The following is a 23,326-nucleotide window of genomic DNA, read 5'->3' on the forward strand; positions in this document are numbered from 1 at the left end:
GCTGCTTTATTGCGGTCGGGTTTTCTTCCTCCCCGCTGCCCGGTCTTTCTCTGACTGGAATCGTTCCCCTCTGAAAAACGTGGTGACTTTTGCTGAAAAGCAGTTCTGCCACTTCTGTAGCAAGGCAGCGATCATGAACAGCACAGTGGTAGTTACGGGATGTGTGGTTTACCTCAAGACGTCACATCTCCTCCCCTCAGAGACATCAGAAGGGTTATTGCTCAAATTTGGCTTCGATTGTATAAAGGAAAAAGGCCCTGTGACTTTCACTACTACTTTTAATGTTCTAAGAAACCTTCATGCTCCTTTCCTCAGGCTGCTTCAAAGGGCAATTAGCTGGGGCACAAGATGTCGCTTTTTGGTAAACGTATGTGTACAAAGTGCACTATAAAATCCCATGAGTCAAGTTGCAGTATTTCCTACCTGGGGAATGGAGAGACTGATTTCAGCTGGGGATTTTTCCCAGGTGAAGGCTGGCCAGAAAGCAGAGCTTTGAGTACCCAATTTGCACTTTCTGTCCTTATATACTTTTGGAGAGCAGAAGGGGTGAAATATTCAGCGTGCTTCTTTCAGGTCTGGTACCGTGATGCTGGGCTGGAAGATGGTCCCTGGGGAGCCATTGCTGGGCATGGCCGTGGTCCACACGAGGAAGGAAGGCACCAGGGCTGGGCTCACCTAGCAGAGCACCGTGCTCTGCCAATGCAAACACCTGCCCAGCAAAAGCCAGGGATCCTCTCTGTGGCAGGAAAGCTGTGAAACAAGAGGCAGGAAGGCACGGTCATGACGGACACAGGCAATGTGGGGCACACTCAGAGAGAGAGCTGAGAAAGGAAACCAGCAAAACAGATCTCCCTAGCTCCCTAAAGAAAATCCCACACTGAAGGTAAACAAATACCATCCCCACTGGAAATGCAGGCATTACCTCCTCCTTCACCCAGGCAGTGGAGAACGGTGCAGGACTGCCTGGCCAGGCTGCCAGCATTTCAGTGAAGGGCACCAGAGACACATCACAGCTCGCGGAAGCCCAGCTGCTGCCATCCACCCCAGGTTTAGCCCCCTCTTTGATTTTGTTGGCAAGAACAGCCCCTCCTCTCTCACAAGCCACCCCCAGGTTTTAACAACTTTCCCCCTCTGCAGACCTATGTCAAGCTGAACTAGCATGAGCACAGCACTGCAAATCCTCAGGCATGAGGATTTTGCCCATAAGGCAGCTGATGGGATTTTTGTGAGCTGTTTCAGCCTTTTGTGAGCCCTGGCGAGAAGGGTCTGCAGGCACTGCTCCTGAGAGCTGCCCACCCGCAGCCATGACCACAGGGGGAAGGACAAAGGGTGCAAAGGCAAACTACACCGTGGCCTTTTGTTGTCCTCAGCTTTGGGAGTACAACTGCGGTGTCTGACCAAAACCTTGACCGGGCTCCCCTTTGCTAAAGTCATAATTTCTAATTTAGTGTTCGGTGGCTGAGGATGGGGTCCCCAAGGGAGGTGCAGGCTTCCCTTATGTTTGTATAAAGACACTGTGCTGTACCTGATGAATGCAGGGTTTACTCATGGGTGCCTTCCTCCCATGTGCAGTACTGCGCTGTGACCTGCTCAGGAAACGCAGCTGGTTTCCTGCAGTGTGCCGGGCAGCGTCTTGCAGAGTCACAGAATGGCTGATGTTGGAAGGGACCTCTGGAGATCATCTCATCCAACCTACCACCTGCTAAAGCAGGCTGAGGAGCTCATTCAGCTGCCCATCACTCCAGTGCCAGCCCAAATCAGGCTGCTCCAGGAAGGTTCTCATCTGTGGACTAAAAGCACTTGCCAAGAGGGTGAGCAGTGCTCAAAACCCTCCTGTGGGGAGGCAAAGTGACCTGCTCCATCTCTGGCAGTGGGGGCTCAACACCTGCCTCCCTACTGGCCAGGATGCAGGTTGCACGGCAGGGAGAGGGCAACGCTTACGGCACAACCAGGTGGAAGGTGTGCGTGTGTGTGCATTGCAAGGACATTACTTCTTAACAGCAAGGTGTGAATGAGGAAGGAGTTCCCTTCAACAAAGCTGCCCTGGTGAAGAGAGGCCAGGGGTGAGCAACTTCATCCCCAGCACTCTGCCTTTGCTGGTGCTGGCAGGCTCTTGGCACCAGCTCACTAACCCTTCAAATGCCGAGGAATCTCAGAGGACCTTAATTTGACAGTCACATTAAAAATATTTTGTCTGTTGACAGAACCTTTCATCCAAGAATCTCAAAGCACTTTACAAATATTAATTAAGCTCACCAAGGTAAGTGTGAATAATTATTGTCATTGGATAACAAGGAGAACTGAGGCCAAACTTGCCCAAGAGCACCTGTCAGGCCCTGGGGACCAGCATGGGAGAGGAGTGATTCCCAGCTGCAGTCATGAGACCGCGAGCCCTTCTGCAGAGAACAACCTCAGCAAACCGGTCCAGTCTGCCGTGCTCCGCTCAACGGTGTCCTCCCCTAAAAAAATCACCCATTTGAAGGACAGAAAACAAACAAACAATTCATTTTTGCAACACATTGCAATTGATGTCACTGTAAAAAAATTAGGCAACAATGACATGAAAATAACAACTCCCCAAATCAGTGTGAAAGCTTTCTGAATAAGTAATTTCTGAAAGTAATGGATAGCAAATGGATAGTAAAATCAGATGTTGAGGAATTAGGGATAGAATTTAAGGACTATTTTAAACCCAAAATGATCAAACCTTCATTTATTATGGCACCTTACTACTATGAATCTCAGGATGTGGACCAATTTCATTTTCCTACGCCTCCAATCATCCTGCATCAAGGAGACTCAGATCAGGGTTGCTCAGGTTGCAAGTTCAAGTATATTTTAAAGCGATAAAGACTCACTATCATCATCTAGTCTGAACTCTTGCACAGCCCAACCCTGAGGAATTTAGCTATTTACCTTGTAGACAGCCCAACTACTTACATCACGGTATTTAGTTAACTTTCATTCATGTATCTGTAGCTGCTGAAGGTCTCTGAAGTTTCCCCACCTTCCAAACCCTGCTCCGTGTTGCACGGAGAGGTTCCAATATTGGGCTTCTTGATTGCAAATTCCTTACCTACAGGAATGTTGTGGAAAAGAATACACAAATATTGTGAGATTCAAAGATATCAGAGCAATGGGGAGGGGAGCCATAAATATACCTCATGCAGATAATAGCGGCTATAAATTCTATTGCCTTCATCTGGCTTGGCACCAGCGTTCTTCAGAACTACTTGCTGTGCTCATTCCTCTCTTCATGGCAAGCTTCACTGTTTATTATTGATATATAACCACAGCGTTATGTTCATCTTGTGGACGGTCCTGGATAAAAGCAGCCTTTTCAGATTGAATTAAGCACTTTCCAAAGCAATAGCAACTAAACTGAAAAATACCCATATGAGGTGTGTTTGGGGGTGAAACTGATGATTTGTCTTATGCCAGCAGAGCCTTCCTGCACGAGTATCTTTCAGACAGCTATTTGGCCTCTAGTTCAAACCACGCTTGACACCTGAGCCATTAGTTGAGGCTCTGAGGGATGAACCCTACCCAGAGCAAAGAAACTGAGTAGGTGACTCTTCATCATAGAGGATCCTCCAGCATCATGACTGGAATGGAGGTGGCAGGAACTTCTTCCCCAGTGTAGTAACGCCAGGGATGGTCTCCCAGGGCGGGTGCTGATGCAGGTATGCTGTGTCTGGGGAGGATAAGTGGTTTGTGTGGTGGTGGCACTGTGTCCCCTACTGCAGGCATGTGGTGGGAAGGATTAGTAGTCTCAGTTGAGTCCTTCCTTCTCCTCCCCATGCAGATGGCCATCCCCTCTGTGGCTCAGCTAACCCAGGTGCCTCTGTCTCACCCTGCCTGACATGCAGAGGGTTGTGGGCCCACAGGGACCTCCTCACCCATGCGACCACAGTGCATGTTTCATTGCTACTGAATCCCTGGGCAGCCTCAGACAAAATGGACGGGCAGGGTGCTGGTACAGGGTTTCAAGTTACTGACCCATTAATTAGGAAGTGAGAACCTTTTTTGGAAGAGCGCTGGGAATCTCCTCACTCAAGCCATCGCAAACTGAGCTCAATGGAGTGTTTTGGATCAGTGCTGCCTGTTTCCAATTACATCTGAGAGCATTTCTGCACTGAAGAGCCAAAATCTTGATTTATAGGCTTTTGGGCAAGGGAATGCAGTGTTTTTTATTATCTTTATCTCTAAATCTGCTCTTGTTATTATACTTGTTGCTTACAACAAACTTGCAGAGTCTAATGCATGGGTCTTGTGTTAAGTCTTCCTGCATTCAGATGCTAATACTCTTCATTAAAGCCCAGATTAATTGCTTCTTCATCAGATAGACAGGCCCATCTCTTTCACTCGGTGCCCCTGGCAGGGGAGCACACACTTTGGGACAATGTCCCCTGGGAAGGTGGTGGAGCTGGAGGCAAACCTGAGGCTGAGGCTCCCCCGGAACTCAGCTGCGCTGGGGCCGGAGCACTTGCTCGCATCTCACGGGCGCCGTGGCCATGAGAGAGGCAGCGGGCGCGCTCCTGCGCCTCCCGCTCGGCACCAGACATTCCTCTGGCTGCATTTTCTGCTGCACTGGCTTCCCGCATATTTGTCCTGACATCATACGGGCTGAGGCCCTTCCCGCCTCTGCCCAGTGTGAGCTTGCTGTGAAAAAAAAGACAACAAACCCACTTTTAGAAAACGATGTCTTCTGTGGAAGGAAAACGCTCAAATGCAGTGAAGAAGAGTTTTATGAGCTTTGCTTCAATACGCGTTGTGCAACATCCTTACGGGATTTCATTATTTATGATGATTCTATGATTTTATCTAACTACTGTCTATGCCTAATAGCTCGGAGGTGCTGTTGATTAATTTTTTCCAGCTCTTTGATGTACCGGCAATAACTTGTCCACGTTACCCTGTGTCAGTAAAGTGGAAATTGCCACGGCACAGCCAAGGTGTGGTATCATGAGGTGGCCAAAGCTGGAATAACTGCCCCTGTCCACAGTAGGACTGAGTTTCCCCCCAAGCCACGCTCTCCTCACTTGCATTGGCTGATGGCGTTGTAACGAGCCGACTCATTAAAATAGGAAAAAACAAATCCAGCCGAAAAATGCTGGGTTTCTTTTCTGCTAGGCTAGTGAGTTGAACTTGCTCTCCATGCGAGCAGCTATGTACTGGAGCTGGCGCAAAGGACAAAGGGAGCGATCGCACAGTGAAGAGCAGCGGGAAGAGGAAGAGGAGGGAGAAGGGCAAGTGGGGGCAGGCTGTAAGATCATCTTCTGACACCACACCCTACGTATGGACACTGTCAGTCTAATTCCTACCGTACTGGTTCCGTCCTCGATGTCGTAATAAGTTTCTGTGAATCTTTTCAATTAGGTAGTGATTTATTGGTTAGTGGGGTGGGTTTGGACAACCTCCAGCAGCAGACACGAAATCCATTACCATGCTGAGCTCTGTCCTATTGCCTGCAATGCAAAGGCATGAAGTTTTTTCTCCAGGAAATGAATCTTTTTTGAAGTGATTATAAGATTATATGACTAGGCTATCGAGTGATGTAAACCTGCCAGTTTCCAAAAGCTTTGGTGTAGTTATACCACTTACAAAAGGATTTGCTTCAAAATTTTTAGCTATCCCAGCATATTAGTTGCTGATTAACTGGAGGTCTTCCTGAAAAGAATGCATTTATCAGCATAAACAGACCTCTTACTTCTTTGTTCCCTTACGTAGAGGTTTTCAGTCTCCCTGAGTTAAAGTGTTTGTCAGTTCAAAATTTATTATTTCTTGTCATCACTTCTCTTATAGTCATCACCTCTCTGGTACTCGTCCAATTCTGTGGATTTGTCAATCACCACCACAAAGAAACCCAGGCCAAAACAAACCTGGCACGACTTGATTTCTGTATTACAAATGTACTGGCACAAACGTTGTCCACAAAATCTCTTATTTCAGCAAAGTGCTTGAAATCCCATTGACTTCAATTAGTAACTTAAGCAAGTGCTCAAATGCCATATTTGAACTGGGGCCTGGAGACACTACCTTGGCGAACTGGATTTGTTGTCTCTTTTTTTTTAATAGTTACACAGCTTTTAGAGGGAATTTCCATGTTTCAGTCCAGTCAAGACATCAAAAACTTGTGTGAGATCATGGAGAACCAAAAGCAAATATTATGTTATCTTCTGGCATCTTACATTCACAAACTGTTTTTAGGAGGTTAAGCATCAAGGGTTCAAGAAGAGTGAATGAAACAATGAGATGTTCTTCTAGGACACTTTGCTCTTCTGCAGATTCCTCTTAGGAAAAAACAACACAAGGAAGGGAATTACTGATGTATAAGATAAGGGAAAAATGTGGACCACTATGAATAGGCTTTACTTCATGGTAGCTGATGGTGTCTGGCAATTTTATACTACATGTTACTCCTGTTCTCCCTGTATGCAATTACATAGGCATATCAGTGTAATGCATGGTTATTACAAAACAACCACAACATGCTGGGAAGAACATTTTATGCTTCTTAGTTGGATAAGGCTCATCTGGTCTTAATCTGATATTTTTTTCCCCTTCTTAAGGAACATCTTCTATTTTAAGATTTTCCCCATTTAGCCAATGGAACCTATGTTAATTTGCCCTCTATTATCAATTTTTTCCTCATTATTATGTTGATCAAAGAGCTCTGGGGCAGTTTCCCGAGAGGCAGGCGTACCTTGCTGCTGGAGCCGGAAGGCAGAGCGCCGACATGCAAATGCTCCCCCACCTTCCTCCTGTTGGGAAAGCAGCTTCCAGCCCAGCCACCTCCCAGGCTGGCTGCTCGTGTCCAGCCCTGACCCTGCACGCTTCCCTCACCCAAACCCATCCCTCCTGGGCACACTTGTGTCTCACCACCAGGAGGTTTCGCTGTTGTGGGAGGCAGAGCTGCTGGGTGCTGTCCCTTTTCCCACTGGGTTTGGGTGCCCTGCTCCATGCTGAGGGGAGAGCAGAGGAGGTGATGAGGCTGGTGAGGGGCCTGGAGCACAGCTTTGATGAGGAGCAGCTGGGAGAACTGGGGCTGTTTATCCTGGAGAAAAGGAGGCTGAGGGGAGGCCTTGTCGCTGTTTACAACCACCTGAAAGGAGGCTGTAGCATGGAGGGTGTTGGTCTCTTCTCCCAAGTAGCAAGTGATAGGACAAGAAGAAATGGCCTCAGGTTGTGCCAGGGAAAGTTCAGTTGGGTATTAGGAAAAATTTCTTCACAGAAAGGGTTGTCAGGCATTGGAACAGGCTGCCCAGGGAAGAGGTGGAATCATCATCCCTGAAGGTGTTTAAAAGGCATTTAGATAAGGTTCTTAGGGACACGCTTTAGTGCTACAGTTAGGTTATGGTTGGACTCGGTGATCCTAAGGGTCTCTTCCAACCAAAATGATTCTATGATACTACGAAATGCTGGGGAGCTCTGCCTGTGCTGCTGTGTCTCTGCCACGCAAGTTCCTCAGAACAAGAGGGTGGTGGTGGCAGCTTCTTTGCCTCTTTGTTTTCAACAGGATGGGCAGGGGCTGCTGCCTTATGTGGGGCTGCCATCGGCCAGGGCCTCCACCCAGCAGTGCCCCAGTCCCGGTGCCAGCCCAGGTGGCCAGTGCCAGCATGGCCGCCAGCGGGCCAGCGAGCTCAGAGGGAACTCTGCTGTGTCCCAACCAGTGCCCATAGACTTCCAGCTTTAGGTAAGAGTCTCAAAGACTGAGATCTCACAGCCAGTGACTTGGGGATGCACCGGCTCAGGCCGGGGCAGAGCAGGACAACTGGGAGCCCCCACACGCCCTTCCTCCTGGGGCAACACACGTGGGATGCGGCGGGACAGACCCAGGCCAAGGCCGCCCCGGACGAGTCACATCCTTGTTTTTTCCTCCGTCCCTTGTTTGTAAAATGGCCACAAATACTTCACAAGGGTGTTGTGAAACGTAATTAATTAATACCTGTAATGCACTTTGATGTCCTCGCATGAAAAGTCCTATATAACTACAAAGCATTTTTGATGGTATAAAGCAAGAACTTCTTGCTGTCTTGCCTTGGCAAAGAGGCTGACTAGATGTTATCGGTTCTGCTGTTTACATGTACAGAAACTACTGCAGTATGGTTTGGACCCTGTTTTGTTTTTAAAGAGTAACATGGTAAAATGATGGAAGAGTTAATTTGGGGGTCTGTTCTCTGTAACTTCAGGGAGTGGCCAGAGGTGACTTCATCTTTACTGTCAATGAAATAAGCTAAATAGTCCTTCAAAAAAACCCAAAACCAACTAAAACCCCATATCTAAAGAGAAAGTTGAGGTATCTGTGCATACCGGTGTGCCCTGATCACACCTGCAGTAACTGTACCGAAAAGCTTCTAGCCCAAGCTTGAGGAAAAAGCTGTATGACATGAGAACTTTATCCCACATTTAAATGATTGCGTAGGGCTTGCATTTCATAGAAGTCAACTGGCTCCTAAATAAGAGGCTGTTCAGGCCACGTTTTGTCGACTGTTTTTGTCCAACCTGCCGTTAAGACCGTCCCCTTTGCAGTTTTACTACTTAAGTGGTAAAGACCCAACTTGGGGTTGGACTGAGGAGCCCTGATTCTGCCTTCATCACAAAATACCCAGTGCTGTCACACCAGCAGACACAATTGCAGAGCCTGTGCTTTAATTTACACTCATTTGATAACTAATGTTATAACACGGGATGAAGTGGCATGGTATGGCCCTTCCCTTAGTGGGCTTAATGATGTATGTGCACAGTGGAGGGATGAACGTGCAACTTAAAATGTTAAAATTTGCAACAGGCTTGTCCAGCACTGCATCTAAAGACGCACTAATGAGTTAATGACAAAATACAAATGCGTTGACTCCTGTAATTTAGAAAACTGGAGCTGATGGAACCTTAATAATCCTGCTTTTCTTTCTCAATTAACATTGTTTACTTTCTGCATTTCCTTGACCTTGAAAAGCTATCCCGCACAATTCCACATACTTACTTCCACCTTTAGCCCTTACAGCATGAACACAGCACCCGGACCGTGCAGTGTCACACTTGGTTTAGACAGGATTATAAAACTAGAATAAAAATCCATATAAACATTTACTCCACATTTACGAGATGTACTTTGCAGTCAGTCCTCTCAGGACGGCATAACTTCACTGCGCTCAGCAGTGTCATTACGGACTGTGAGCAGCACAACTGCCATAAGCATCTGCTCCTTCCCTCTCTGGCTGCCTGCACCCGCTTTCTCTCTGTTCCTTGAAATCTAAAACTGGCTGTAAACTTGGACATCTTCATTTTGCCAGCACAAATAGGTAAATGCACACATGAAGCACACCGCAAAGGGCTCAGGTTCTTTGTATGCTGTCATTCCAGCAGCCACCTCAAAGCTTGGGAACGCCCTGAATCGCCTGCGAGCAACAAGGAATTGCTCACAAGCCCTTTTTTGGCCTTTTTTCTTTTGTTTTTAATGACAACTTCTCCCTCTGCTCATCCGGACAGGGCCAGGAGGACCGCGGGAGCCCGCGCATGGCAGCGCTGCGGCTGAGCCGCGCGACCTTGGCCCGTCCTGCCCGGCAGAGCGAGGGGGAAAGGAGCCAAAGTCCAGCTCAGGTGTGAGCGGCTGGAGGCAGGAATATGCACAGTGAGAGGAAACCGGGTGCATCACCTTTGCAAAAACAAATAAACAATACATTTGGGAAAAAATAAAGCCCCCCAAAACCAACTTGGACAAAATCCCTTCTTTCCCCCAGCAACAGCGGGTTGCGGAGGGTGAAGTGTTTTCACACTGAAAGCATGGCAGCCTTTAGGAGCTTTCTCTACAGTCTACAAATAAACAAAACCCAGGGAGTGTTTTGCATTCAATAGTTAATCACAGTTGGCTGAGTGTTTATATTTTTCTTCACTGTAAAGGCATTCTTGGTCCGCCTCCCAAACAGCTTGTTTTGTCTGCGAGATTTAATCTTGAGTGGCAGGACTAGGCGCAAAGACAAACCTCAAAACAATTCTTATTTTTCTGTAGCAAGATGTCAGGATGTAAAAGTGAACTTCCCTGCAGACAGGACCCTCAGGTTGGCATGCACAGGGCTTCCGGCTACAATTTTCAGTCTGCCCTGATACGGTGGCCACAAAGCAGCCCATTTCATCTGGTTTTAACACTTTCCTGTTTGTGAACTGCTCTTTAAATAGCCTAAACAACTCCAAACAACCTGAATTCAATGCATGTTGGACCAGTTTCCAGCCTCAGCTCCTCCCTGAAGAAGCATTTTGTTTGTATACAGGGAGCACTGGCACCAGATGCCCAGCCTGCTTTCAAATCCAAACATGGGTTTTCTTCAAGGCAACATCAAGGTACCTTTCATAAAAATGAAGGGATGATGCAATATGTCTATAGTGCTTCAAGTACTCAAGCTACTCTGCTCAAAATTGTCTTAGGCAGTTATTATACTTAAGAGCACCGCATTGTATTGACATCAGCCACATTAGTGCAGCTGTTTCTAGTAACATAAGCGACTGAAAAAGTACTGGATTTATGTCTTTGCACTTCTAAGATCCAAAAATGGTTAGAAACAGTGAACTTTGGAAATCTCACCACTTTTGATCTTTATTTCATTTCCATGTGCTATTGCCTCTGGACAATCTTTAAGGTAGATAATATCAGGTTGTGCTTGGTTGTGCTTAGATCTTTACCATGGGTTTTTTAAAAGTTAATAAAACCATGTCAAAGTTGCCTGAGAGGTATGTCTGCAGGTCACTTAGTCCAACCTTTTGCTTGAAGCAGGACTATTACCAGTTGCTAGATCAGGACTGGCACAGCTTTGCCTACCCATGTCTCAAAAATCTCCAGGGAGATGCTCCAGCCTTTTGGGGCACCCCTTCCATTGCTGGACTGTGTCCTCATGGCAGAAACGCTCTCTGTCCCAGGCTTGGCATCCTGGACATTTGTGGCTGTGACAGCGTCATTTTTGGAGGAAGAATTTTTGATAAAAGTCTTCCCTGTAAACATAATCCAATAGAGCCTGAAGGGAAAACAAAAATCACGAAAGTCACTGCAAATTCATTTCAACAGCTTCTTGCAGCTCCTCTAATCCTGTGTATGAAACACATACGTAGGTGTATACTTCTGGTACTTCTTTCCTGTCTATGCTTTAAAATCAGTAGAAGTGGTTCTTAGCAAAGATGGGGTCTGTACATATCATGCGTTACGTGGTTCTGGTGACCTCCAGCACCTCCTGAGAATCTCCCCCGAGCTGTCTTCAGCTATAGGACCTACTGCTCGAGCCTGCTCCATGGTACCTCTGAGGTGGAGAAGTAACACTTCACACAGTATAGCTAATGCGGGGCTCCTTCTGCCAGGGTATAGCACAGTGATGAATATATGGTTGAATTTTAAAAAAGGGCCAAATAATTACATGATGAATTGCTAAAACACTGTAAGAAAAATAACACTAAATTCAACAAAATGGTGGTTACAAAGAAAGAAGAAATACTCTTATCATCAATAAACAGGCACAAGAAACCAGGTGATTAGATTATCTTGGAATCTCACTTTCTTATAAAGTATCCCAGCCTCGGCTAATGCCAGAGACAGGGAACTGTATTTGACCAAGTGATGTCCTGAAAGACACCACCACCTCTTGCAAAACCAGGCACCCCTGAGTGTTGTTTGCAGCCTTGCTTTGAAAAGCCTTTTTCCTCATGAGCGGGCATCTGCCCAGCTTTGCAGTGAGCAATCCGCACTGGGGATGAACACCCATCCAGTGGAAGAGAGGCAGGCAGGATCAAGTTGTGGGGGTTTTTCATGCAATTTGCCCACAATGAGCCTCAAGCAGTGGCTGAGTCACTCACAAGAGTCCCGGGTGCCATTAGGACCAGACACGCCACGGCCCAGCGTATAATTATACCAGCCACCACCGTGCGGAAACTGCTCCATTTAGCTATCTGACCCCATTAGACAGAAGCTGTTATTTGTTCTTGGCTTCAAGTGCTGCCTGTGCTCTGCAGAAGACGAGTCCAGCTCTCTCAGCACACAAACCATTCACCCAAGCTCACCTCTTTCTTTTTGGAGCCAGAGGATGCTGCCCTGGTTCTCGGTTCACTTGTGGGCTGCCTGAGAGCACCCCTGTGGTCTGGAGGCAGAGATGCTGAGACACAGCAGGTACTGAATACAAGAGACAGGGAGATGAGCATATAAAGCCTAGGAAATGCAGCATACCATGGTTATCTTTCAACAGAAAGCAATTATAAAACCACCATTGAAACAAGCCACAGCACTGAAGAAATGTAAGAAACAAGCTGTTTCTATAATACATGTTTTTATTTGGACGTTTTTCTTCCTCTTCTCATAACAACGACAGAAAAGTTCAGATGGGAAGCTGGTTGCTGATGGCCCCTGAACCTTTTACGTGCCTCTAGATCTGCCGATGCAAGGAGAAAGTTTTCTGCAGTGTCCACTCTCCAGCAGAACAGAGGCAGCCAAACAGAGAGCAGGCTCAGTTGGCCAAAACACACAAGAAATCACCCTTAGCTGGCAGGGCTGTATTTGAGTTGCAGCTGGATTTTGCAGCTGTCTTTTCCTATCCAGGCATTCAGATGAAATGTCCGGCTTCAGCAGCAGCAGCAGGGTGGCATTCCCCTCTGGCACAGCTCCTCTCTCAGGTGCAAAACTGAGCCCAGAACCAGCTGACGAGTAACCAAAGCAGGTTACCTCCTGCAGTTGGGATCTCACAGGGCAGGAGTGAGGGGAACCTGGGTAGCCAAGTCAGCTACATAGAGCAATGGAGGCTGTTTTGCTGATCCTCTGATGAAAACCCGGATGCTGTTGACACCAGTGCTACAGCCCCTTCAAAAGACACAAATAACCTCAACGCTCTGATTTTTAAACAAGTACTAAAAAACTTCTGCTGAAAGGGACAGTGGAATAAAAGAAACAATATTCAAGCTGTTTGTAATTTGACATCATTTGGAATAAACACCAAGGAAATAAAACGTACCCTGTTTGCTGGCAGACTTGATGGCTTACAAAGCACTCGCCCCACCCAAATCAAGGGTTTGAAACGGAGCAGCAGTGGAACTGAAACCCTTGATAGCGTTGAATTTGCTTTTCCCTGGTGCTGCGTTGCCATCCTCAGGGACAGAAAAAGTATCATTAGGGTTTAAATAGAGTTTGATGAAAACACGGAGCACCCCAAGGATCAATTTTCACCATGGGCAGCTGCAGCACGAGGCTTTAATTCTTCACCCTCTCTGGTGACAGGAGAAATGCAGAGAGCTGTAGGCACAAATAACATAAGACTTCTAGCGTGTATTTTGCTTTTCATGCCTGCAATTAAACGCTTGCTTTACTTCCTGTTGTCTAAAACTGTATTTATTCTTTAGCGCTGCAAGAAAAACCTCCTGTATTTTTTTTTTTAATTTGCACTGGAGACATGTTTGAAGGCCCATATTGTAGACTCAGCAAGTGGCAGGGCAGCCGCCAAACCTTGCTTCCTTTGTTGATTTCTTGATGATTTACGGCCTATTTTCAGCAGCTGATTCCAGTTTCCCCCCTGCCTTTTTGCTTGGTAACCACCATTTTAACAAAATGGTGTTTGTGCAGTGCCTTGGAACCAAAAATTGAGCTTTTAAATGTAAGACAGGGAATAAAATAGGAAAAGTGGCACTAAAATCACCTGCACGCCACGGCTCTTCAAGCCACATGCTTAGAAATAAATGGCAGAACGCTTGAGTTCTTGCAGAGCATTAGGCTGCTAGTCTTATTTCTTACGTAGCTAAAATTGCTTGCGTGTTTTTGATATTTGTGTTGTTTATTATTCTCCGAACCTACAGAAATCTATAAAAAACATATTAAAAAACCCCTGTACTGTTGATATACATTGTTCAGACTTTTACTGGTTTTGCCCACAGGGACAAACCCTATTGTTTCAAAGTACAAACAGGAAAAGATATAGCCTGATCAATGGTTTATTTAGGTGCAGGCTTCCTTCAGAAAAGGAGAATACACTTTCCCCCTGCTGATGCTAAGATGCAAATCAAACTAAGATTTGGTGCAAAAAATGTAGCCAATACCAGCAACGTTGATTATCCTCTTTGTTCTCAGTAACAATAAATACCTTTTCAGAATTATTCTCTTATGGAGAATACAATATTTAGCTTAATAAGTAAAAGACAGTTTTTACAGTAAGACAGATTATTTTTACATCAAATGATTCCACACTTAATGGAGGTCCCTATGATGTCGGCACACACTTGAGCGGTTGCCTTGTTGAAACTTAAACCTCAAACTTGCTAAAAATAGCACTAACAAAATTGTCCAAGAACAAGAATCTTACAGACACCTGAAAATAAAAACTGAAAAGGAGATGATTGAAGGGATTTTCAGTAACATTTAAGAAGTAAGAAACAGCATAACCTTTAGGTTTAATGAGCATTACAATACATCAATTACAGAGACGTAAGTAATTTAAGGGAAGAGCGTTCACTGGCAGGTCGGTTTGGTCACAGGCTTCATTTGCTTGGCAGGGCAGGGACAGCACGCTGTAATTAACAGCCGTGGCCAGAAGCCGCATCCAAAGCTTGCTGCACGCCCTTCTCACAGAGCTGGAAAGGTGAGAAACTCCCCATCTCCACTGACAGAGGACACTGCCCCTTTACCTCCAGGTATCACCGCCATGTAGATGTGGTATTAGAAATGTATTCCACACCTGCAGGGGTGACCCTTACATGCTACTACGGGTTTCCACCGCCTACTGACACAGCAGGAGGAGGCCCAAGCAGCAGTTCCTGCTCACCACTTAAACAGGATTTTGACCCTTGCCAAACCCCTGGCCTGATATTAGGCAGCACTGCTCGATGGTGGCTAACCAGACCTACTCCCCGCTTGCCCAGATAAGAAGCCTCTTTGTGTACAATACCTCTGGTAAGACTTAAGGTACCGCACTCCACTGCTAAATCTTGTCTCCCAACTGACTCACCAAAGATGCTGATTGCTGCAAACACCAGACAGGATGAAAACACAGACAGAAACACGCCTAGTGAGGATCTAACAATGCGTAGGAGATCCATGCTAATTCTAGCAATGATTTATTTTCAAAAACTGAGTCAAGTCTACTCCATATATGAATGCGAAGATGTTCAAGGATACCGATGGTACTGAAAAACATTGCTGATTCAGCAAACAAAATGCGCTGATCAACGAAGCAATGACCAGCACAACAGAAAGATCAATGAAAACCAAACTACATATGATACAGTTAACTACTCTTTATTCTTCCAGCTGTTTCTCCAGTCTTTCCAGCAAGTTCACAAAACATATAACTTTCAATCTGAGAGACCTGGTATAACTTCTAGCACAGCGGATTATGCATGTGGATGAATAAAGGCTTGATTGAAGTTTGCACTTTAAGGACCTTTGGAAATTATGCATTAACAGAGATTAGTAAGTAGAGATTCACTGCATTCTTTAAATTAAAATTACGACAGAGTAGAATTTAGGCTTGCTGATATGTTTGTAACAATCACTATTTTTCTCCTGTGTTTTGTGGTTCTCATAAACCCAAGAAACTTAGCCTAGTTCTGACTGCTCCTTGTAAGGGCATATATCACATAACAGGAAAGAAAGTGCTGAAAGTCTCATTGCCATTAAACTGGCCACAATGGATCTTATCATAAAACAGGAGAGAACAGAAATAACTCCAACTTATTAGATTAAAACTTTTGTGGCTAACTTGATTGCCTTCAATGAATACTTGATTTGATATACATTTATTCAAACTGACTCTCGTTTCTGATATAGAATTTACATGGTAACGCTCCTTCTGAAGAGCTCACTTATTTTCACGTCTTTCCTCCCAATACCCCATGTGTAGTGCTACCACCCCCAACACATAATTTGGAGAACTATCAGGAAGGGCTCCATAAAATACTGTGGAGGTCAGAGAGTGCAAGGGTGGTTTTGAAATAAGGTATATGTTCATTTAGTGTAAGAAAAATACATTTTCTTCTAACCGGAAAACTGTCAAACTTGCAGACTTTATCTCAGACACAAACAGTTCAGTTTCTCAACTTCTACCTTTTTTTTTTTTTTTTTTTAAACATTACCAGCTGTAGCATGATACTAGGGCTACAAAGGTGATGAGAGGTCTGGAGCATCTTTCTTATGAGGAGAGACTGAGAGAGCTGGGCCTGCTCAGCCTGGAGAAGAGAAGGCTGAGAGGGGATCACATCAATGCTTATAAATATTTCAAGGGTGGGTGTCAAGAAGATGGATCAGACTCCTTTCTGTGGTGCCCAACAACAGGATGAGGGGCTACAGGCATAGACTAAACCATAGGAGGTTCCATCTGAATATGAAGAAAAACTATCGTACTCTAAGGGTGCCAGAGTCCTGGAACAGGCTGCCCAGAGAGGTTGTGGAGTCTCCTTCTCTGGAGACATTCAAACCCCCCCTGGACACATTCCTGTGCCATCTGCTCTGGGTGAACCTGCTTTAGCAGGTGGGTTGGACGAGATGATCTCCAGAGGTCCCTTCCAATCCCGACCATTCTGCGATTCTGTGACGTAAAATTAGACAAACCATTTGTTCATTTCCATATATACTAGTGAAAAGTTGGTGCAACTATTGAATTCAAGATGAGGAATTGCTGGGTTAGGCTTTTTACATCCTCCAAGTCTTTTCTTACATGGTTTCTAAAATTCTTAGTCCTTTAATAATAAAACAGTCCTTTGTCCAGAATTACTAGAACTGAGGTGAAGGATACATTTTTGGTTGAAAATGAATATTAATTCTGAAGAGCGGACCTCTTTTTGAAACATTTTGCAATTGCTAGGCTTTGAATGGTGGTAACTTCTGAAAAGATTAAAAAAAATGCTAATGCCACTTAGACAATCAGGTACATAAAGCCAACACTGCGTTCATGGGGCAATCACTACAACACTGAAGCAAACAGAAGGTTATAAAAGAGTCCAGGAATCTACTGATGCAACTTGAGGGTTTTGTTTTTACCTTTTGAAGATGCTAGAGATGGTTTCTGCCAGATTTTGAACACTATAAGAATGGATGTTTTTCATTGGCCACCCTCCTTCTCCCACCCCATTCACAAGAGTTTGCTTTTTCTTGAATACTTGTGTGCGGCTTCGACTTTTACCTGAAGAAATGCATATGTGAGATCGTCCCGCTATACTGATCGACGTCTGTTTTCAGTCATTTCAGGTCGTGCAATTACAGTTTTGTTATTCACATAAAACCATGATCCTCCACATCTGCTGTAGGTCTTGGTTTCAACACAAAAGCCTAATGCAATGCCTCCATGGGGGGAATTCAGATTCAGATCCTTGGAGTCCTTTATAGCCCCCAGACAACACAGCGAGAGTCATGAGGGGGTGGGTCACAGGACAGAATTTGCCCCCTCCTCCCTAGATCTGTGGTAAGGCTGCTGATTTGTCTGAAGCTTAATTTCCGGAACAGAATTTCAGTATTAGACTAAAAATTTGCCTACAAACTAGCTAAAAAATACCTGTAGTTTCTAGAGGCGAATTATTCGGATAATTCTTTAATTAAAAAGCTTCACTGCTCAAAACCCATCTACATTTCCTACATGGACATTCCACTGCAAAGCACTATTTTCAATGTAAAATAACAAGTTTTAGAAAGGGCAGGAGAATCCTGCCAATCAAGTAATTTAACGAGATTTCATTGCATAAGCAGACAGTGGTGTTAGAGTGAATAATTTCAAATTAAATATTTTCCAGTGCCATTGTATCATCTGCATACTATTCATTTAGTTCCTCATATTTAGCAGAAGCAGGGCACATTTTCCATAGCCCATTTATAAGCAACATACACTGTTAATTTTATTCCTTACTGGAAAGTACCCTGGTCTATTTACAAATTAATTTAGGAAGTGACATCGTGACAGTTAGCCCCTACTGATGCGCCTGACACAAGCGTGAAAGAAAGGATGAATAAATGGGATTTTGCGTTTGCCATTTCAGAATTGGGGGAGGTAATGTTTCCAGTTATATACACTTAAAATTACTTCTGAGAAGACATGTTGAACTAAAGCTAAATACCTATAGCCCTACATTATTTCATCAGTTATTTTCCAAGACATCATTCATTCCTTTGTTGAAAGTTTGCTCTTTAGCAATATTTATCTTGCTTGGAAAAACTGCAGGTTTATGAAGGAGATTTATTCTGTTATACTGATTTATATAACTAGTTCCTTGCACATTGGTAGTAAGGAAGTAGAACTTTTCGTAATGGCAAGAGGGGTTCATTAGAAAAACACCCAAAATGTACAACTGGAAATAAAAACAAAGCATAAAAACGTAGCATTTAATCTACTATGAGCTTTCAACTGAAATATAAAAAAAACCCAAAACAACAAAACGCAACAAACCTCCAACACCCTGCCATATAAATATCAGACCAACTTGAAAGGCACTGAGAATTGAACTGTGCAACTCATATCCATACCTGTGAGAATAACAACCACAGTGAGATGCAAAGCTCCAAGGCAGAATATGGCACTGTACAGTCCATGAGGCATTCCCGGTACATACGGCAGTTTTATGTTTTCTTAGGATAAGCTGGAAATGTTAACTAAAGATACAAATTACACTGTATTTCTGTGGGGAAAAAATAAACCCATTTACACCATCTGAAGTCAAGGAAACAAGGCCTAACACACAGGATATTGTGTGTGGCAGAAGAAAATGTTATCACACCAAAACACGCCCTTTTCAATTTAATCCAGTAGATACATAAAGGAATGGTGACAGCAGAGGCAAAGGGACAGGACAAATATAAAATATCCCATTTTAAGCATGCTAATGAGGTCTTTGTTTCAGATATCTGACAGAAACTGAAGCTACTAAAACCATTTCGGAGGCAAGAATGCACGTTATTAAGACAGTCCAACCCACTTCCAGGCGTTCTTCGTGTGGGCTGACAAGCGCAGAGTGAAGGATCTGTCCAGTGTCATCTCCGTGTCCGTGGCTGCCTAGAGCTTCCCATTAGCAAATGCTGCCTCCTGGAACTGAGGGACAAATGTTTTGAAATAGGCCCTAGTGAAAAAAAAACACAAGAAAACACATGGTTAGGAAAAGAGGAACCCTAGAACACGGAGCGTGCAGGTATGGAGACAAGGTTTTTAATAGGGAAGCATCGTGTTACTGTGCTCAGTCCGTTATTAGATCTCATACACAGGCAGCGTCTTTCTTACAAGTTTTTTTATGTGCAGATGATGATACACTTCCTAAACAGAGCAGTACTGCTTTCTTCAGTGTCTTTACCACTAACCTCTTAACGCAGCCAACATCAGTAACTTGACATTGTCACAAGAGCCTGGCGGACTGTTGTCACCGGTCAGAAAAGTGCAGTTAATTAGAAGAACTTAGTTGAAAGGAAAATTCACTAAAAGAGAACTGGTCTTGTTTTTAACAAAACCAGGACAACTGTCCATATTTTGTGCAATGCAAAGCTCCAGAGATAAACTCTATGATGGACTGAAAAATACACCTTTGAATGGTTGTAATAATGAGAAACACTTAGATGAGCCACAAGTGCGACTATGCCACTGCCTGCAGCAATTTTTCACCAGGCCTTTTTGATGCAGTTGATGTTCACCATGTTTGAAGAAAGCTTCACATGTGGTACCACATGCTCAAAGAAGACAAGTCAACAGAGCAGGAAAATCATGAAGATAAGTCAGAATACATGCAGGAGATAGGCTCTTTGTCTCTTCACAGAAACCTTAGAGCAATAATAGAGAGTCATAGTCAATGGCAGTAGTTTACATAAGATGTAGTGAATACATACTAACACCTAGGATGAACTGTAATTCCTTTTCTTAGATTCAAAGTCAGAACACTGTTCTATAAATTAAGATGTGCTTTGTATATTTTGGAACTTAGTCTACCTTCTTTACAAACAATTGAGTGACTTATAAATCTGTAAAATGAGCTGAAACAAAATATCCAAAACCGAGTTGGAACGTACCTTTGAGTTTACTGTACTGAAACACTCCACCATGTACTAAACATGTTTTACATGTCTCAATGACACCCTTCACTTGCAAATTATATTAGAAGTTGCTTCATCATTCTGCCTACTACTTTCTGCACCAAACTTTCACTTTGTCTACTTTTAAAAATATTTTGTTTTCTGTTCATATCACTGGTCTTTACAAATTCCTATGCAAGAACCTCTTCCTGTTCTCCCCAGTAGAAAAAAAATATCTGAAGTGAGAACAACTGGAATTATGTTCATTGCATTACTGATCTCTCTGCTGCTATATCTCCTGAAACAAACATACGCTGATCATCTTCACAATCGTGATATGTATTCCACAATGTGGATCGAAGCTTTGGCAGTCACTGAACACCAACCATACCTCCTTACGTCTAAATATGTCACAAGATAACAAAAGAGAACACTCGCCGCTCTTCGAGAACTTGTCCCTGGCAAATTAATTAACAGATAGCTGCAGTCAGCTTTTGTATAATAGCTGTAAACACACACAAGATGCCATCCAAAGGTTCACAGAGCAATAGAAAGTAAAAGCATTTTTGGGCGGAGGAGCTGAGGCCAGAAGTGAAAAAGTAAAGCAGCAAAACCAGCATCTACACTTCATAGCACAGGCAGATTGTGCTGTGTGTTTAAAGAACACACTCTGGTTTACCAAATCGAAGTTCAGAAAGCAGCCCTCACAGCTGTGCCCACAGAAGCGACTGTCCATCCTGGCACACAGAGTACACAACCAGCTGGGAAGGTACGTCTGTCACCAGATCTTCGCAGTGGAACGCCACAGTTGGATTTGTGTGTTTTCAGCATACATTCGAAATTACAGCCTATGTATATCCCAGTCAGCTCTACATTGTTTTGCTAGCTCAAGGAACATCACTTGCTCATTGTCAATGCCAAGATCTATCATCCTTTTATTTCTCCTTGCATTATCTGTCCTAACATTTGATTACATTTCCTCTCCTTGCTTATTTTAAGTAGCTTCTTCCTTCTCCTTTGACAGCTTCTCTGCAGACTCTTCTTCCATGCAGATGCTCTTCTTACTGACCTGATGCATGTTACTTAAAACTTCCCTTTTCCTAAATTGTAAAAAAATCTCAATCTTTAAGTGGGATACATGCCAAAGTGCATTTCTACATTTTATTTCTTCTCTGAAACACCTATTTCATAACATTTCTATCCTTTGCATTAAAACCATGCTTACTGCATTGCAGTTCAATGATTTTTCTGTTAGGTAAATTCCAGAATGAATTCTTCTGGTTCCACATACACCTGCCCACACCATCTTTATCTACACCAGCACCCTTTCTCTTCACTGATTCCTGCAGAAGAGCTTGTAACCTTTGCTGCAAAACGAAATCTAACCTCTCCCTACATTCTGATCAGATGTACTATTTCAAAGAGGATGTTATTTCACTGGTAGTTCACATGAACCTCTTGGAGATATTCCATACGCTACAAAAATTCCATTAGTACTTCATAATTTGTAAATGCCTACTATTTTCCTTCCCTACTTTAAAGTACATGATTAAGTTTGCCCTTATCATTTGTGGTCTTGTCCAGACTGAAGCAAATGTAGTACCAAATGTTTACCCAGGGTAAGTTCCTCCATTTCTGCCCCTCTCCTACACACCATGGTACCTGAGATTAAAGAGATTCTGGAAAAAACTTTTGGATAATTACGGTTATCACACACACACAAAAATAAATTACCACCCTCAACCAAACAAGACTCTGCAAAGAGATCCAACCCCACAATATATTTGATAGAACTGTATCAGTCACAATCCATTTCACAGACTGGAGAGCAAAGAGGAGGAAGTGGGAGAAGGGAGATTAAACAGCTTCAATATTAATGAACATTGCATATAGGGAGAGAAAGGCAAGTGCTAGTGTATAAAAGTAACAAGACTTACTTTGAGTATATATGAAGGAGTAGAACAGGCAGCAAAGATATTACTCATTATTAGAACTCGCTCAATTTTTTTAAAAATCATATTACTTTTTCAATGTAAAAATTACATTTTTACCCAGTTGTGTGCATTTCTGTGGAAATGCTACTGAGTTTTCATCATGAAAAGAATGAGGTACTTCAGTTTGGCTTGGTCTGAGAAGTAATGTTCTGGTTTGTAGAACTGAGCCTAAACAACCAGTTAGATATTAAGCTCCTTATCTGTGGTCCAGCATCTCAGATGATGTATCTAGTCACACAGACAAGGCCCTGGTGCATCACAGGAGTTGTAAGTATAAACACAACAGTAGTAGGAGTTTCTTCAGAGGACCCAGGCCATGAAGAACGATGGGATAAATCATGAAAATTTCTCCTTCCAGGAGGCACTGTGCAACTGCCAGCAGAAGCATTATAGTGTCACATTAACTAGGTTTTTTTTTCGCGTGTTCCAAGCAAAATTTTTTTCAGAACCTTCTGTTTTCACCTGACATGGCACAAAACCATATGTTAAAATATTTGAATCTCCAGTGAAATGGAAATTCTGACTTTTTTTTCTCCCCGGCACAAATTACGAGTAAGGAAGAACAGAACAAGCACTCATTACTGGCCAAGTCAGTACGTTTCATCTACGAACCAGCTGGCGCAGAGGTCAAAGTACACGTTTCCACACAAACAGGATCAAGACTTGGGTGTATTATTTTACGATTGATTACACAAAATAACTTTGAAAGAAATGGAACATTTTCTGAAGGGCAATACTCTGATACAGACTGGATAGTAATGGCCTCTTCCCCCTGAATATTACTCCTTTTAGAAAGGTTTTAAATGGATAGAAAGACTCCTACTCCAGCATCCTGCACATACAGGCACAGAGGAACCGTGAAAGTAAACATGAACTTTGGAAAAAGATATTTTTCTCATACTCTATCCACATAAACCTAGTCACACAAATTTACACCCTCAATAACTATGATGTGTGTTACACCACAGGAATTCATATGAAAATATCTCAATTTTTCTTTCAGACACTTTGCCACATGATACTTTCAGGTATCTCAGAAGTGTTTTGAAGTTACATTTTCATTCACTAGATGCACTTCTTGGCTCTAGAGGACTGTTACCAAAAAAATTCAGTAAGATGGGTACCTGTTGAATTACACTGAAGATGCAAAAAGCTAATTTGATCTATGGTTTCTCCAGGCTGTGTCATGTGGCAGAAATCAGGTTTTTTATCAATGCTTTTTCTCCTTTCTGGGAAACACAGAGTTCCTTCTTTCTCCTGCTTTACTCTACCATGTTCTTGTTGGGTCTGTGTCACGCTGACTTTACATCGAGAACCACATAAAATGCTCCTTCAAGTACAG

The 23,326-nt window shown here is 43.7% G+C and overlaps 1 protein-coding gene across 3 annotated transcripts in view; it reads right to left on the reverse strand.

Moving 5' to 3' along the window:
• Positions 1-15,234: 15,234 nt before the first annotated feature.
• BABAM2 (BRISC and BRCA1 A complex member 2) overlaps positions 15,235-23,326 on the reverse strand; it is a 167,316-nt gene continuing 159,224 nt past the window's right edge. For all 3 annotated transcript variants that reach the window (XM_065833292.2, XM_071806110.1, XM_071806109.1), the window contains exon 12: positions 15,235-19,053. In XM_065833292.2, the coding sequence (XP_065689364.2) occupies positions 18,990-19,053 (64 nt within the window). In that variant the 3' untranslated portion in view covers positions 15,235-18,989. The remainder of the gene's footprint in view (positions 19,054-23,326) is intronic.

This window comes from Patagioenas fasciata, chromosome 3, assembly GCF_037038585.1.
Source record: "Patagioenas fasciata isolate bPatFas1 chromosome 3, bPatFas1.hap1, whole genome shotgun sequence".
Classification (NCBI taxonomy): Eukaryota; Metazoa; Chordata; class Aves; order Columbiformes; family Columbidae; genus Patagioenas; species Patagioenas fasciata.